The sequence below is a fragment of the Podarcis raffonei genome, chromosome 9 (genome assembly GCF_027172205.1).
Source record: "Podarcis raffonei isolate rPodRaf1 chromosome 9, rPodRaf1.pri, whole genome shotgun sequence".
NCBI lineage: Eukaryota > Metazoa > Chordata > Lepidosauria > Squamata > Lacertidae > Podarcis > Podarcis raffonei.
The window spans coordinates 3,581,042-3,599,000 of NC_070610.1; the positions used below are offsets into that span (position 1 = coordinate 3,581,042).

At 42.4% G+C, this 17,959-nt stretch overlaps 1 protein-coding gene across 1 annotated transcript; it reads right to left on the reverse strand.

Moving 5' to 3' along the window:
• Positions 1 to 6,728: 6,728 nt before the first annotated feature.
• On the reverse strand, positions 6,729 to 17,747 carry HS3ST1 (heparan sulfate-glucosamine 3-sulfotransferase 1). The gene is made up of 2 exons (XM_053402049.1): positions 17,569 to 17,747; positions 6,729 to 8,533 (listed from the first exon to the last, which is right to left on the reverse strand). Exon 2 carries the CDS (start codon positions 8,417 to 8,419, stop codon positions 7,493 to 7,495), a length of 927 nt encoding a protein of 308 aa, XP_053258024.1. The 5' UTR covers positions 8,420 to 8,533; positions 17,569 to 17,747; the 3' UTR covers positions 6,729 to 7,492.
• Between the last annotated feature and the right edge of the window lie 212 nt (positions 17,748 to 17,959).

Genomic DNA, 17,959 nt, shown 5'->3' on the forward strand with positions numbered 1-17,959 from the left:
ACTGCCAGATTCTGATTGGGTAGCAGCAGGGCCAGCCCAATACATTTTGGCACCTGAGGCAAACCACAAAATGGTGGACCTTCCCAAGGGTAGGAGGCGTGAGTGAAGATCTACATCAGGAACAAGGGGGAAAGAAGCAAATCAGCCTTACCCAATGGTTGAAGTGGGACTCAAAGGCTGTCACAGGGGGTGGGGGGCGGGCTGCTCTGAATCACGACGGAAGGGTGCAGAGGCCAGGAGAATCCAGAGGGCAACTCCCGCCATTTCCTCCCTAGGGATAGAAGGAGACCAGCAGTGCCCCCTATTCACCAAGAGGCTACTGTGCGGGAGCAATGGAGGGGGCAACTGTGTAGGCAGCAGATCTGGCCTCCAAGGAGTGTCCCGCTGCTATTGTTACCACTGCATAGTACCAGATTTTTTATAACAACAACAACAACAACAACAACAACAACAACAATGCCTATACTTATATGAATATCTACTGAGAAGATCCATAAAAGCAACTGTACCGAAAGAAATTATTGTGAAAATAATAAACTGTTCTGCCTGCCCATTGTTACATTTCCTTCAGATTTACTTTCTCTTACTCATTCAGCTGATACCAATGAATAAAGCAGATTAAATTTGAAAAGGTCCTGCTAGGATGTTTGTATCAAACAGACACCAGCATGAGACGACATGAAAATATATGAAAAGGCACCCTACACCCATATTCAATAATAAATACCTTCTGGGTGTCATAGAACAGAAGCCCTCAACAAAGCTGTCAAACCTTGTGCTGTGTTCAGTTGGCTGAGTCAGCAACACACCATCTAGTTCACAGAAGTTACACACACACACACACACACACACACACCTTACACAGATTTCTAATTCTTTATCTCTTGGTCGAAAGGGAGCTTCCCTTGTTTTTCTTGTCTTCCTGTAGGCTACTAGCCATTTATTCATAAAAACGTTTTATTCGCAGTCAATGGGGGACTAAATATATGAATCATTAGGCACTTATGTGCATTAAAAAATAATGTTAGAAAGGATGGGCTTTTAAAGGAATAAATCCACATGAGAGCAGAAATCACTAAAGAGGATTTCAGCAGATCTTAGGCAGAGAGCAAGTTTTATGGGTAGCTTCACTGCTCAGTCAGCCACTAGAGATTTGAACCTCAATCTCCACTATCCAAACTTAACAATCAGGGCTTGTCCTCACTTTTCTTTCTTCCATGCTTTCCAGGTATGTTCCATGCTTTAAAGATCCATACCCAAGCACTCTTCTTTTGTTCTGGAGCGTTCTCTGTGAAAACCTGCTCTTTACTGCGGACAGCAGTCGCGAAAGACCAAGTTGCCATTTGTTGTGCTCCAGCTTTAAAGAGCTTAGTCCACAACACCAACCATCAAGGGTTCTGTGTCTCTTGCTACTTGTTCATTTGCACCTTACCCAAGGAACACAGGGTAGCATAATGAGCAGAGAGGACCTGAACGGATGGCTGGGCAGGGAATACCTGGATTAGGGACAGAGCTTTGTCCATACAGCCACACACCCTTTAAAAAGAATTGTTGAGCAAGTAGATTCATTGGTGTCCAGGCAGCTTCAAAGTGTTACATTTGTCTGTCTTCTGCTGCTTTTGTTTTAGCTCCTTTTGTTTTAGCCTCCTTTTAATTTAAGAAGATGCCTTAGGCATTTGGTACTCCTGCAAATGGTGCCATTTTTGGCTACATTTGCAGAAGTGCACACAGACTTAAATTGGAAATAGAGGAAATATGATGGTGTTGCCAATGGACATTACTGTTATGTGAGATACACACACACATACGAAGCAGATGTGCACAGTTGGGGTGTGTGTGTTGGAAATTCCTGATCAGTAGCAGACAAAGGAAAAGCACGAAGAGATAGAGAATGTGAAGGGGGAGAGGACAGGTAGAAAAGAATGTGGGAGTGGAGATTCTTCATGGAAAGTAGAAGAAAATTGAATGGACACGACAAGATACAGAAAGCCTAGCCAAGGATTGTTATAGAGGGGTGAGGTGATCAAAGTCAAGCGCAAGATAGAATGAGGCAAGCATTGAACAAGGGTGGATGGAGCACAATAGAGGTATGTGAAGTCTACCTAGCTGGATACTGCCACTAGTCAACATGACAAGCAATCCTATTGGACTCTGTTTTATGTTGTCTTTTTGTTTTGTGGATTATCTGACCAAATATTATTCTTTATTACACTTATATTCTTTTGCCTTACAAGAACGGGCACCCTGGTGACACTACAGCCAACTCAGTTTGGGGAACTCGGGAACAAGGCAAAAGTATTTGTATTTTGCACAGCGCTATCATTCAAATGTTTGAAATTCTCTGCTTGTTCACTTGGAAGTAAGTCCCATCAGTATTAAGATTTACTCCTAAGTAACTAGAATTGCCTTGGGTGATCATTCAGAATGCAGCAGTAGCTAACACACAATTATATGCCGCACTAGGTGGTATTAAAGTGCTGGCCAAGTCACATTCTGCTTGCTCTGTATAAAACATCCGATTAAGACCAGCTGCTTCCAGACATAAAGCTACTGTTCACTGCTATGATTCATGTAACTTGTGCATCCCAAAATGCTTTCAAAAGCTTCAGCAGATCTAGTGATTTTAGAGAACTTTGGTTGATGGGCTTTTACTGCTGTTCTTGCGGGGGGGGGTAGTTTTGTTTTTGCTGCTCTGTCTCTTAAATAATAATATTTAGTGTTTTTGTAACTTGATTGCAGTTTTATATATTTTAATTTATTTTATTAGCTGTCTTGAACTTTCTGGAAAGGTGGGATATAAATATTTTATATTTAAAAGTATATAAATATACTATTTGAGGCTAGAAAGAGGTTTATTCCCTCAGCAAATACTCTTTAAAAATGTCAAGGTTATCTGCTTACATATACAATCAAATCAAATAGTAACAAAGTATCTTTCAAGGCAACGCAACTAAAAAGATACAAAAGTGTGGCCATTGCATCACCCAGCATTCAGACATTTTAAGAAAAGAATGCTTGTGAAAAAGAATTTGAAGAACAATTCAGTCACAAGTAGATGGTTCCCAACTGCTTTTATTTACGGATGCTCTTCCAAAATACTTGCCATTATCATCCATGTGGTGGAGGGATACTCCTCTGCTACAAGTTCCTTTTTGCCAAATGAAAGTTCATATTTCAGTGTCAAGGATCGAGGTGGAAAAGTTTTGTCCCCACCCCAAAAGTGACTGCAGCCTGTTGCTCGACAGCAAATGGTAGCCGCTCACTCATATGGGAGAAAATAAAAGGGTGTATTCGAGGACATGGTGCAGGACACAATTCCCTGTCTCAGAAGACTGGAGCTGATTTATCTAAACTCAGTAGGAGTCATTAGAAACCAAGCTTGCATTTGTCTACATTGGCCCCAGTCCTTCATTTACACAGTCTTGTTCACATGAGTTCCATTTCTTAGTCATGCTGTGCCGAAAAGGACGGAAGATTAAGAATTTACTGATTATATGTATATGTATATGTGACCAGATAATCCCCTCTTGAATTATCCACTGGGGCAATCCCTAGATTCTGGATACGTTAGATAATACAAGTACAGGTTTTAAAAAATAATTTAGGCACCCAGCAACAATTGTGATCACTTCAAAAGCTCCCTAGAAGTACAGTAAATGGAGTCGACAACAGAGCGCCATGGGGCCATTTGGCCCAACATGGTTGAGTTACCTTCTACTCTATACAATCGTTTCCTCTCCTCTTTTTGTTCATTATCCATTCCTGGTTCTTAGATACTGTTGACTGAGACAAAGTACCTGCTTACAGTTCCGTATTTCCTGAAGTTACTGCAGGAAATTTGTGGACACTGATCATCACCCCCAGCATCAATCTTAAGCAAAGAAGGTGGCAAGGACCCCATGCAAATGGAGGATGGTGCAGTCAAAATATGCATTGTGGCATTAGAGAAAACAGGAACTCCAGAACTTTTTATTTTCTACACAGATGTTCATCTTCTGGCCATGCAAATGTTACCTGGAGTGCTGCAGCTGTCAAGCTGATAAATACTGATTACGCATTTTAATTTGCACAATCCTTATATGACTTATTTCTTTTTACTCCTCCATTCTCAGTTTGCTTTAGATTTCTTTGGGAAAGGGCATGGTCAAATCCTTTTAACAAGAAACATGTGCATAAGAACTTAGAACAGAGGTTGCTGGTTGGTAGCTCATGGGCCAGATTTGATTCAAAAACCAGTTTCTGTTCCCCAAATTTAATGAAAATATGGTAGATATTTTGCTCGCAGAGTGTTATCTGAAAGGAATCAGTCAGCAGAAAATATGAGCTTTCTAGTAGATGTTTCCTGGTGTATATATGAAGGTGACATCATAATATATATGAAGGGCCAACACTGTCATATCTTGTCCGGTGCATGAATTAGAACCATAATAATAAAACTAAAAACTATCACTACTAATTAGTGCTTCAACAAAGCTTTACTCATATCTTTTTCTGTGCATACCCAGATCTCTCTTATTGGCTTCCTTTAGCATAATATACTGTAGATTATTTGCAATGACTGAGATTCAGCAATGTATGGACTGGTCTCTTTCAGATAAAGGAGAAGTGTGCTGGAATAAACTGCAGCATCTAACCCAACCAACCAAAGGATTGAAGAAATGTACCAGATGAAGAAAAATCATGGTTGTTCATATTTACATACATATGGATGAAATAAATATTAAAATGAAATGCATGCCTTAAGCCATTAATTGCAGGTTGTGTTCCAAAAAACAGATAGCCTGTCAAAGATTCCACATGGCTATGAAAGGAAATCTACAGGTTTACACCATTTTATATAAAGCCACACTTCTCAAAACCTGAGGCAAATCTCTGCACAAGTCATACATAATTGCTATAGGAAAAACTAGTTCCCCCTTGATTATTCACCCTGCTGGGATTGATCATAGCTGAGCCAACCTGGCCATTTCTTAACTGGGGCAGCATGAGTAGCAGAGCATTCTGCCTCCCCATTCAGGGTTGAATAATTGACCTTGTGCCAGTCAGCTCTCATTCAAACCTGTAGCAATGCCCGCAGTGAGAGTGTCTGGTGAGCAGGCAGGCTATTTGTGAAGACTTGGCAGTCTGGTGAGACTTCCTTGTCTAGAGAAGCTCCAAGAAATAAGGGTGGGAGGTAGCCAATCTTGGATGCATTGCTGGCAGTGAGTGCTTCACCTAGCGAGACCAAAACACTTCAGTCTTTTGTCTGCTAAGGAGGATTTGAGTATATTGAGTATCTGCTAAGAAGTATTTGCCTGCTAAGGAGAGGGAAGTTGTTGCCCAAATACTGTTGAGATGGCACAGGGAGGCATTAACTGCAGCCAGTCTTTGCCGAGGGCTTCGACTCCTTTGCCTGATCAGTGTGGGAGGGCCAGGAGGCTACCATGAGATCTGCAATGTCTGGACAGCCAAGTCTGTTGTGCACATTGCATGACTGCTTAGCTATTTGACCTCAGCTGAGCATATGGGTGTCCAGGGATATACCAGATACACTCCCAGGATAAACCAAATCTCCAGCTTTTTCTTTCTTTCTTCCAAGAGCAAGTTTCTAACAATTGTAAACCTAAGATAGGAGGCAAAACATATAAGCACTATTCTATCACAGGGTAAGTTTCCAGCAAACTCTCTCTGTATTTGGGCTGCAATGGTGGCTGGACTGAGAACACCAGCCATTAATGCTCTTGGCAGAAAGAGATGCCAAGCAATGGGACCAAGTTGTGGCCAAAGGATGTGGTGAATAAACAGGGTAGGCCACTGACTCTGAGCCTCTCTTTTTCCAGGCCCCTTATCCCATGAGGGTATGCATTTTGGGCAGTATGCCCTCCTCTTCTGGGCAGAAAACCACCCAACTTCCAGTGAACATGGCCCCCAATTTAGGGCTTGTGCTTTGGTAAATGGAGGAATGGAGTGAGGAAGCTTTGAATGCCACTGTAAAGCATTGCTCTTGTAGGGAAATAACTGAGGCTGCAGTCCTAAGCCCCTGTACCTGGGAGTAAGGTCAATTGCCATGGGTAGGACTGGACATGATTAGGATTGCACCATTAGTTAAGGTAATGTGACATTGGCTACCATGGCCACTTCGATTTTGAGACGATTGTCAAATTGTTTCCAGGAATATTTGCCATACAGTAAAAGATAACCCCAAAGGTTTGGCAGAGGGCTAGGAAACCCAGATATCAACATGCTCTACAGGAATACAAAAGGGCACACAATTTTGTGGTGGACTGGCACATGTCCCTGAGACAGCTCGGATACAGCATTCACCTCTGCCAGAGGTCTCTCTCTCTCTCTCTCTCTCTCTCTGTGTGTGTGTGTGTGGCAGCATTTACCTTTGTTCCAAAGGATGTGATGTGTACCTGCAGAATCTAGTCACAGACATAGTGATAAAGGTATTAGATGTGAGAAGTAGGATGCAGGTGAGCATGTGTGTGTGTAGATTGTCATCCATGGTTGTGGCTGTGCTGGGGTGTTAAGATACAGGGCAAGGGGCTCACCTGTAAACAGGGTCACCAGGCTGGATGTGTCTAAGTTACCATCATAAAAATTTTAGGGAACTGTGAGGTCAGGACATTTCTTCATTGAATTGTATGCACAAACCTTCCCTTAGGCAGTGTGCTCAGGTGTGAGAAGACCACCTAGAAACAATTTTTACATGGAAAGCCAGTCCCATACCCATGCTAGCTAAGAGCTTAGTTAACTGACCATTTTATTCCATCTTCTGCTTTGACATGAGTGTAATGATAAATAAAGCTGTGGCCATTATACTCTGAGAGTGCTGTCCATCTTCTTATTGCCAACCACAAAACTTCCATTTTTGCAGATGATTGTGTTTCTTCTGCTCACTTTGCTTCAGGATACAACAGTCCACTGAGAGACTAAATCCTTTGCCTTTGAGAGCAGCAAGCTCTGCCCGTGGCTTCTCCTCATTTAAATGTGCTTGCCCATAGAGTCAACCATGTGCTTCTTAGGCCTGGGAATCTCATGATGAAAAGCTTTGATAACCATTGTCAACATGATACTACTACAGTAAAATGATTTTTTTTGTAAGATTGGTTAAAAATTCTTTAAATCACTGTGATACCACCCTAATGAAGATCATATGAAGTGTCATTGAGACCTTGGAGTTGGGGAAATGGGAAGCAGATATTGCATTTTAAAATGTATGTATTTTATATCCACATAATCTCAAGATACTTTCTTTCATGAAATAGGTTTTTTCTCATATAGACATAAATACAGTGTTAACTATGAAAAACATTACAAAAAGTGTTTCTGTTTAATTTAACAAGTAGAAAAATATTACTAGCTTACATGGCAATTATGACTCTAATATTGTACAGAAGTAATTCATAGATTTTACAAATAAATTATATCGTCAATGCCCTCCTTTTCTAAATGTGCCCTGGAGCATTTAGGCACACCAGATGCTTGTCTCTGTAACTTAGGACCACACTCAGTGCCAGTCAAATGTTCTGCCAACAAGCTCAAAGAATTTCTGATTAGGTTCACGAAAATATCCGTGTAGCTTTTCAAGTAAGATTGGATCTACTTTGGGGTGTGCTCTTCCTTTCGACTCGTGTAAACACCTATCCCTGCCACTGTCCCTTAAGCAGTAAAAGCCTTTTGTTTTATTGAAGTAAAAGTTTGAAGCATTTATCTGAGGTGAGAGATTTAGAAACCTTTCTACTTTGACTATCTCTGGGAAAGGATCTTTGATTAACTTATCCCCATCAACAATGTGAATGTGATCCAGAGGAAAATATTTCAGCCAGTTTTGCATGTGAAAATAATACAAGCTCCTGTTTATCGCTTTGTAGTTTATGTTGAGTTCACCATCCTTAACCAGGAATTCTTCAATGGAAGGATATAGCTTATGTTTTTGCATGTGATTAAAAAACACTTGTGTATAGTCCGACAGCACTCTCTCTGTTGGGTCTCGTAAGATAAGGAGCAATCGGATAAGTTTGTTCATTCTATAAACTCTTTCAGGCACTTTTGGTGAAGTGAAATATGCTGGAGTTTTCTCCACTGTTATCTGGTATGGGTACGAGAATGGCATTTGGCTCACATACCACTGCAATCCATTTGAATAATGCTCTTCCCAGTCAAAGAAGTGGACTTCGCTTTCTGCTGCTGCCATATCCGGATGGAGGCTTAGCATCTCTAGTAAAGCTCTTGTTCCACCTTTCCGTACACCAATGATGATAGTTTGTGGAAGCCGCTGGAGTGTCCCATTGAGGTGGATGCTCTCTTTGAGGTCCCCTTTCCTAAAGGGCTCTTTCTGAGTAGCAGCCTCAGCTTTAAAACTGGCAGCAGGCCTGGAAGGAACGGCCTGAGGTTGAACAAAAAGCAGTACTGCTCCCAGCAGAAAAACAGCCATGACAAAGGTCCAGTCTTCTTTTGTACTACCAGCAAACAGGACATGAAGAGAACATCACTAGGAAGCTGAGGTCCTCTTTTTCCGCAAAAATGTATTTCTTAAGCAGATTATTCACTAGGAACGTAAAAGAAAAGAAAAAAGCAGGTTATAAATGTCAGTTCAAATATTGCACCTGTGCTCAGTATTATTTTTACTTGAGCATAAGAACTAAGAGGTTTTCTCTAACTTACTTGCACTTATGAATATTCAACCACCCCTGGGAGAAATATATGGTATTTACTACACATTTAGAATATCATAATTTCCATTTCAGGTCTTTCGTGAGGATCACAGCTACAAGAAGCAAATCTGCTCTGTGCCTGTATTCTCACAAACATTTAATATGAACACAAGGTGAACACAAGTAGCTTGTCTATTGTATCTTTGGGTCTTTGGGAACCCAAATGGAAAATATAACATGCAGAGGGATAGCCATGTTAATCTGCTGCACCAAACACAACTAAGAGTATTGTTATATATTTAGAAGTAAAACATTTCCAGAAGTGTTGGACATGGGAAAAATGGATCCCTACCAACTTTCATTAAAAAAAATGATTTTTGGGGGGGAAAAGAAGTCACTTGAAAGCTTATGTTGTGGTGGCCATAACCACAAGGCAACACAATCTCTTGGCACTTTCAGCAGCAGCACTGCTGAAACCCAGCACTGCCAGATACTCACTTCCATGGATTTTCAAATGACTGGAGAAACACTAGTAATGCTGAGAGCACTGTGTGCCCAGTGCTAGAGGTCACCACGTCTCAATACAATGCATGTTTAAATGACTACTGCATTGTTAACAAATTGCTTGTGCCCTTCTTCATATTCTGTTCAAAAGCCACTGGCAGTTTTACTAGATGTTAACATCTAGGACAGTAATTCTGCTGCTTCAGAAATGATATATGAATCTACAGTATATGGAAGGCTATGTATAAATGTGCTTAACAAGCATTTAAGAAATCAAGATTAACACGACTCTCTTCATTAAGGACAAGCGAGAGATAGGATGGAGAAAATGCCCCATGCAATGAATGGATACCCAGGTAGGTAGCATGGAATGTATTTTTGTGAGCCCTTCAATACACTCCCACAAGGGATTCCACACAGTAAAGTGTCAGAGCAGTGGAACTGAGCATTTGTGTAAATGGAAAATTCCTAAGAAAGCCCAGCACAATCACGTTTGACTTCAAAAGATGAAACTTCTAAGAAGAAGAACAATTAAGTACCGGTACTGTAAATACGTAGCTGAAAGGGAAAGTCAAGGGGGTCAAGTTGCTCCAAAATGCTTGCAAGTTAGTTAAAAATCACAAAACTGAAGCTTGGCTAGAACACATACCACAGAGATGTAGGAAAGGTACTATCAATCTGAAGAGAATGCAAGCATGGCTAACAAGCCATGTCAACAAGGCTTAAAAAAGGCATTAAGACTTCCCTGAGAACGCGGAACCTTTCCCCAAATGAGGCGTTCAAAAAGAAACACAAACTCTGGCAAAACAAATGTTAAGAAAATAAGAAAAGCCACGCTGGATCAGACTAGAGGCCTATCTGGTCTAGCATTCCTGCAGTGGACAACCAGATGCTTAAGGGAAGTCCATCAGCAGAACATGAGCACAGCAGCATTCACCCCACTCATGTTCTCCAGCAACGGGTACTCTGGTGAATGTTGGTCAAGTCAGGCTGGATGAAAGGAACTACTTCACATAGCATAAGCACATAATTAAATTATAAAGGTTTCTTGTGGAAAGCTATTGAAAATGCCACTGATATGTGCTTGCATATGATGCGGATTGGGATGTTTAGAAAAAGCATACACAGAACAGTCCATTAATATTTTAAATATGCATCCAGTTTTTAAGAGATCAAAAACATTCTTAAATATTCCTTTAACCTTTGCCACACTTTTTCTCAAACTCTCATTCTCTCATTTTCCCCCATTGCAGAGACAATTGTGCATCTAACAAAACAACTGCACATCTAACAAAAATTTGCTTCCTCAGCTTTGCATAATATCAACAAGCATTTCACATACAGAAATCTTGACAAAATAAAAAGGGGATCATGGCAAAAACTATGATTATTCACAAAACTGCATCACCCTTTGGGGTGGCAAGGCTCAATAATTAATTACACAAATTTATGGCCATGGTACCTACGGTATATGAAACCACCAGGTTCAGTGGCAGTAATGCTAGCTAGTAATACCAGCTGCTGGGAAGCAAAAGCAGGACAAGAGCAAATGCCTTCAATCTTGGCCCACTTCAAGGTTTCCAACAGGCATCCAGGAAGCAGGAGGCTGGATCCAGCTGGGCTCTTCTTAGGACACAGCAGTTTCCCTTTTCCTCATGAGAATGAAGAGCAGTCACTCTTCTGGGAAAACTGAACGATGCATGTCAGGAGTATTGTTTAGGATTTTTGAGTAAATGCTTGCCTTGATCACTTTTGTCTTTTCTTTTTTCAAGGGGTGCAGATTTTACCAATTGCAACCCATGCCCTCTTCCCACACAGAGACCATGCATGATTCCTACCAAGCAGAGCCCCATTCTGGATCTGCTTCTGTGCAATGAAATCCAGGAAGGGGCTTTTGATATGCAAAATGAAGTACATGGATAGAATCCAATCCAATCCTTTCAAAACGTACAGGGCAAAATCAGTTTTAAAATGATGTGCTTAACTGGGTTGTAAATCACGTCAGTGTTGTGGATCATATTTGTTTAGGCTCTTTCAAATGGAGGCAGATACCAGCTTCATTTATATTGCTTATCAGTTTCAAAACCAGTACTTGAAATGAACCAATTCATGGAATTAATTCAATAATTTCTGAACAGCATCTCAAAGTAGTTCCTATCATTTTTGCATGAAATGAATCTGAATTAAGTTCCTTTTGCAATGGAACTTCGTGTAATTTTTAGTGTGTGTGTGTTTCATCATCACACTTAGTTCTGGTGTTATCTTGGGCAGAAAATGCAATTGGGTGGGGAAATGTACTTTAAGGTATCACATATGTCTTTGTGAATGCAACTGTGGTGTCCGCATTCAGACAATGCAATGGTGCAATAAGATTACCACTCCATCAAACAGAACTGAGTACTGTTCATTGTACTGTATATTAAACCCCAGTGAAGCGGTTACAGGAAACCAGGCAGAGAGCCTTCTTGGTAGTGGTCCCTGTGAAAAACCCTCCCATCAGAGATCAAGGAAATATACTATTTGCCTTTTAAAAGACATTTGAAGGGAGGTTTTTAATGTTTGATGTTTTATTAAGGTTTTATATCCACTGTAAGTCGCCCAGAGTGGCTGGAGCAACCCAGTCATATGGAAGGGTACAGTTGTTGTTGTTGTTGTTGATTGCCTGAATAATGTAGGAAAGCAGTAGTAGCAAGACTGTCCTGGTGCCTCAGTAAGCGCTGTCCAATCCTGAACAGACATTTGGCTTAACTACAATTTGGCTTAACTGGGTTACTGGTAGGTGTGCCAAACTAGTTTGTTCTATTTAATTCAAATATTAACTTTCTTCCTATGCAAGAAAATATATACAAATGCCAGCTGTTTGTGCAACTGCTAGGACATGATAAACAAGATATATGCAAAATATAGCTTATTTGTTTCCTATATAATTACAAGTTACTGTAAATTATGGTATTTTTATTGGGACCCATTTAGAAATGCAGATTCTTGTAAATTATTATCTTCTCAAGGAATAAAATAGAACAAACAACTAGCAGATTTTGTTTGGTATGACATGTTTTATTCAGAAATCCATACTTTCTATATTTAAAACATTCAAGAGAACACTTCGGAATTGGACTATTTGTGGTTTCAAAACCCTGCCAGCAGAAAAATAGAACTTGCAGTACAACCAACACAAAAAAGTACTTTCAGAGAGAACTGCTCTTGAAATGAACAGTAGGAGACATTGGGTTGCATCCAACAATGCTGTTCCACTCATACAACACACTTCCACTTGCACAATGGAATTTCCCCTTCCTCTCCTCCTGCCATGCACCTCCAAATGTGTTTCACAGCACTGGGGACTCTCTGGAAGAGATTTGGGGTGTGTGGACTGGGGAAACTCAAGAAGGGGAAGTTGTATTGCATGAGCCAAACTCCACTTCTGCAATGATGGATACAACCCAATCATTTCGAGAATCAAGAGTATTTTGTCCGACAGTTTTTTCAGTTGTACCCATGAGAAGGCTAATTAGTTAGGAAGGAACTCCCTGGTTGCTGTAAGTGTATAAATTAAGAGAATAAGAAGAGACCAGCTCAATCTGGCCCAGAGGCCATCAGTCCTAACAGCCTGTATCCCATGGTGGCCAACCATATACTTCTAAGATGCTAGCAGGCAGGGCACAAAGGCAAGAGATGTGGAAACAGTCTCCACGAAAAGCAATTAGACTTATTTCTAAGGGTCACTTCAGAAGTTCTGCAGTGGCAAATCTGTGTTTGTCACCAAGAACTGCTGCACATATTACATTATAGGTGCATAAGATGTTTGACATATTTATAACATCATTTATGCAATGCATTTTTTTTACAAGGCAGCTTACAGAAAACCATAAAATAGTGTAATACAACAAACTATCAAGGCAGGATAAAATACAGAAAAGTTAGCACGTTTATTATTCATATCCCACTTTTCCCATTCTATTTTGATTGGATACTTGCCTCCCCTCCATTTCAGCAGCAAAGGACAACAATAAAGTAAAGAAGTCAACACTTTCAGAGACTGAGGATCAGTACAGTATTGCCAGTACAGTACAGTACAGGATCCTCCATTTTTACAGTGCATTTTGCAGTCACCAACGAGAGCTTTAATATGATGGTGAATTTGTAAAAATCCTGTGAATTCAAAGGGATCCATTTTAATTCTACTAGATCTGGCTTCTACCTAGACCCCATGGAAAAGCAGTGTGTGTCTGAACTTTCTGTCCTTTTTGGGGTGTGGGGAGGGCAGTTGGGAAGAGAGGAGTAACCAGGAGATTGGTGGTCATGGCGCGTCCCTCAAAATTCCAGATGTTCCTTTGGGTCCAAAAAAGTTGGTGACCCAGGACTAGGTTACTTTTTGCACTTAAAATCGAACCTGGAAACAAAGTAGTAGTGAATGAAGCTGGTGTAAAATTAGTGTAGTGTGCCAACAGCCTGGACCTTGAGAACATCCTGGTGTGAACATGACCAACAATGAGGTGGTTCAGATGTAACACCAAATCAAGGGACATGTTAGGGACATGTGCATGAGCCTGATTTCCAGTGCTAGTTGTAGAGCAGGACAATCCATTGCTTGCTAATTCACTTGAAACAGCAAACTATGCTTTGCCTCAAATAAGGAAAGGAAGTAGGGAATGACTGTACTCAAAGGGAGATGGGCACAGCCAGGCTCATGTAAAATTAAGTTTTGATTTTGCATTTGAGTGTACAATACAGGGCAGAAAGCCAGGATTAGCCACATATTGTCAACTTTCTATATGGTTGCAAATCCAGATTTGCTGCTGCTAAAGTCTGAAACAGCCTTGGCTATTTACTATTTGAGGAGTTTCACAAGTCCCAGCACTGACATTTTATGGCTGCCCTAAGGAAAAATACACTTAAGATCAGAATGTCCCTATGTTGTTTCAGCACAGCCTCCCAACAGCTATGGTCCCATCTGCTATGGTACATAAGACATATCCTATGCAGAAGTACCATTAAGAGCCTACATTTATTAAATGCTATTATACGCAAGATTCCAATCATGTCATCTTTTACATTTTATGCGGTTTACATTTTTTAGCCCATTAAGAATAACTCTGGGATATTGCAGTATGCTCTTGACTTCAGTACTGCAAAAGTCCCAAAATACAGGCTTTCCTTAGCTCCTCAACAATATTTTTTCAAAAACATGGCTTTCCCCCTCCACTCAACTTATACGTTTTATCCTAAGTGTTCTTTTAATTTTTATTTTTTGCAGAAAGATCCAATCATATTTGTGAACGAGAACCAAGTTGTGAAGTACAACATTAACATTTTAATCATAAATATATGTGTGAAAAGCATCTCCCTGAATTAACTGGAACTTAGTGAAGGCAAATTGACAAATGAATATCATGTCTGCGGGACAGACTAAGGGCAGAGGAGCTTTCATCTAAAGTTTGTTTGAAATGAATTATCAGCTCCACGCAGCTACTTTGGAAACCAGGGAAGTGTTCTGAGATTATCAGTGCTCCTCCTTTCCTCCCCATATAATCTCACTACACCTGCTGCTATTACCTCTGTGAGGAAAGACACAGAGAGCATTAGTTTAAAAGAGCTGGTGTAATGCTGTGGTTAGTGTGCCAAACTGGATCATGAAGCTCACTTGGGCCAGTCACCATCGCTTAGCCTACCTCACAGGGTTGCTGTAAAGGTAAACTGAAAGAACTAGGTACACTACCCTGAGGTCACTGGAGGGAGGAAAGAAATGTAATAAATAAAATGAAAAAAGACAAATAGGCAATGCTCATCCATGGAGCCATTTTTAAAAGTTAGCAAATAATGTTGTTTCTTTAACAAACAAACAAACAAACAAACAAACAAACAAACAGAAGTATTTCTTCTTCATAGAGGAAAAAAAGCACACCAGCTATATTAAAACAAGGACCTCACAAATATTGCACACACTGACATATAATAAGGGTGCCTGTTACAGAGTCAGACTACTGACCCATCGAAACTTGCACTACTGCAGTGACTCTCACATTCCTAGCACCCAAACCCCAAATCCTTTAACCATAAGTTTATACATCTTCTATGTGTAAAATCGCACTCTGCTGTAGTTGGTGGATTTACACACAAGAGAAACACAGGGTTCCCAAATCTATCTGTCTCTTAGTGGCAATGTGGGCACCTCTGCAGAGGAGAATTCATGAACAACTGGTTGTGGTTAAAAGAACGTAACGCAAGAATAATGTGCAAAAAATGTCACCCAGACTGAGGACCAGATAAAGGGTACTTCAGCACTATCCAATGCCCACTATCAGCAGTATGGTGGCTGACAAAATAATACATAAAAATGCTTCTCAGACTTTGTTTTGTTTGAAAGGCTAGAACAGATGATGCTATGCAAATACTGTTGTTAACATCGCATATCATCATCAGGAGACTGATGCTAGAGGTGGCGGTAACATAATAGTTAGGGTGATTCCAAATTATCTGACCTTCTATTCATTATGGATGTTAAAATAGAGCTAGAGGCCAGGATTTTTACTGTCTCTCTGCCATTGCAATAATGCCTTAACTGGACCTAAAGCAAGTTGACATTATATCCTGTTACACAGCTGCACCATAGAGTTTAAATTCATATCTGAACAAACTCTCATATGTGGATACATAACATGGGGGCATAGCGAAAGCTAAGCCAAACAGAATTTAAGAAAAGATATACAGTACTGAAAGACTCAATCTTTGGCTACTGAGACAACAGGTTTGCCATGTTTCATTTCTGTATAACAATTTTTGGTGCTGTATTCATCTGCTTATGAAAAGATGAGTGTGAAATTTACCTTCTGTCATCTTCAGAATACTGTGTTCTCTCATGAAGGCAATGAAGAAAACCACCAGCATATGCTTAGGATGGATTTGCAGCACGGAGACTGCCAAACATAACAGAACTAAGACAGCAGTATCACCAAGCAAGTTCATGGACTAAGGAAGAGCTCCTTTGGGAACTCTTAAGACAGAACCAGCCACCTTAAAAGGGCCCTGGCTGGGTCATAGATCTGAGGCATACATCTGAAAAACACCCAAAGTATAGCATTTCTGAATTTATCCTCACTCACATGGATTACTACCTTCCAGTGTGCGGGAATGTGAATGTATCTGTCCATACCTGTGGCCCGAAAGAATGGACTCCTGCTTGAAAAGCTCGTAATTACACAACTAATTCATTAAGTTGATAGTTGCTCGCTAAGGTGGCACCACACTCTCCTTCTTTTCTTGCGACTACAGTCCAACTCAGCTATCTTTCAAATATGCTGATACGCATAGGCTGTTTCTCTTCACAGGGGATAAAGGACAGAGCTTCCTCTTTGACACATAGAAATATCTAAGTGGCTGTCCGCTGCCACTACACACCACCTGAACATCTAAGAAGGCCAAAGGACTCCAAACTTCGCTGCTAAGGGACAATGGCTGCAATCCTAACCCCATTTACCTGGGAGAAACACACACACACACACCCCAATAGTTATAGGACTTATCTCTGAGTACAAATGGTTAGGATTGTGCTGCAAGCTGGGAACCAGAAAGTTATCCAATTCTAACCTTACCTCTGCCCAAAACTCGCCATCAGGCAAACCACCCTCGTTTCAGAGTTTCAGCAATATTGATTTACCCGGCAGGAATTGCAATTTGAGCGTTTCTGCGGGGCATTCGGGATGTTCTAAAACTGCTGTGCAAATGCCAGGGATTTGTCAGAGTTCCGGAGAAGGCGGTTTGGTGGCAATTTCAGTTTCATACACCTGTCCAATGCGAGCAGCTCTCTCTTGTGAGCCTGTTGCGGAGCGAGTCTCGCTCTCCCCTCTTGCATCGGGCTCCCTTAGACCCCTTACAACGGGGCCGGGGGGGGGGGTCAAGCGGAGGAGAGATCGAGGCCGGGGACCCCCCCCCCGCGGGCGAGAGGAAGCCGCGAGCGCGCGCCCCGCAGCAGCAGCAGCAGCAGCAGCAGCAGTCCGGTCTGGCGCGCGCCCAGCCGCGCACGCAGGTGCTCCGGCGAAAAGTGATCTCCGCAGAGTCGCCGCCAGCGGGTCTCCTCCGAGCTCCCCGCACCCCGCACACTGCCGGCTCGTGTTCGGCAAAAACCAAAGCCGGCTCTTCGCGCGACAATGTGCTCCCCCACAAGTCGTACCTTGTTCCCTCACAGCGCACAGCCCAGCCCTCCGCGTCCGCCTGCCTCATGCTGCTCTTAATGGTATTTGGGGGGGGGTGAGGTGCAGGGAGTTGTCAATGTCTCCGTCACGCATCCTAACCGCCACCCGTCGCCGTGTACCGGGCACACCGAGACCAGCCTAGTTCCCCGCTCCCCTCACGGAATGCTCCGAGAGCGGCGGAGCCCGCTCCCTGGGGCGAACTTCGCCGAGTTCCCTGCCTGGCAAGCCCTTACCTGGGTCAGGAAGCAAGAGGCGCGTCCCGCCCCGCGTCCCGGGCTCCGGCGAGCTGAGTGGCCGCGCGGCTCCTTCTGTGCCATCGGCTCCCCAGGCGCGCGGCGGCGGCGGCCGGACTCGCGCAAGAAGCGAAGCGGCTGCTTGTGTGTGGCGCGCGCGACTGGCCAGGTAGGCGAAAGCGAGCCGGACGCCTCGGCAGCGAGAGCCCCAGTGCCAGGCAGGCAGGCAGGCAGGGCGGGCGGGCGGGCGAGCTCATCCCGAGGGGCGGGACCAGGCAGGCGGCGCGTCGAGGCGGCGGGGGAGGAGACGGAGGAGGCGCTCGGGGGCCGGCGAGCGCCCGCTGCTGCCCGCCTCGTCCGGCTCCAGGCGCCGGCTGCTCCTCGCGGTCTT

Bases quoted from the DNA above. Each gene is read 5' to 3' on its own strand.
- HS3ST1 (XM_053402049.1), bottom strand. From the start codon at position 8,419: ATGGCTGTTTTTCTGCTGGGAGCAGTACTGCTTTTTGTTCAACCTCAG.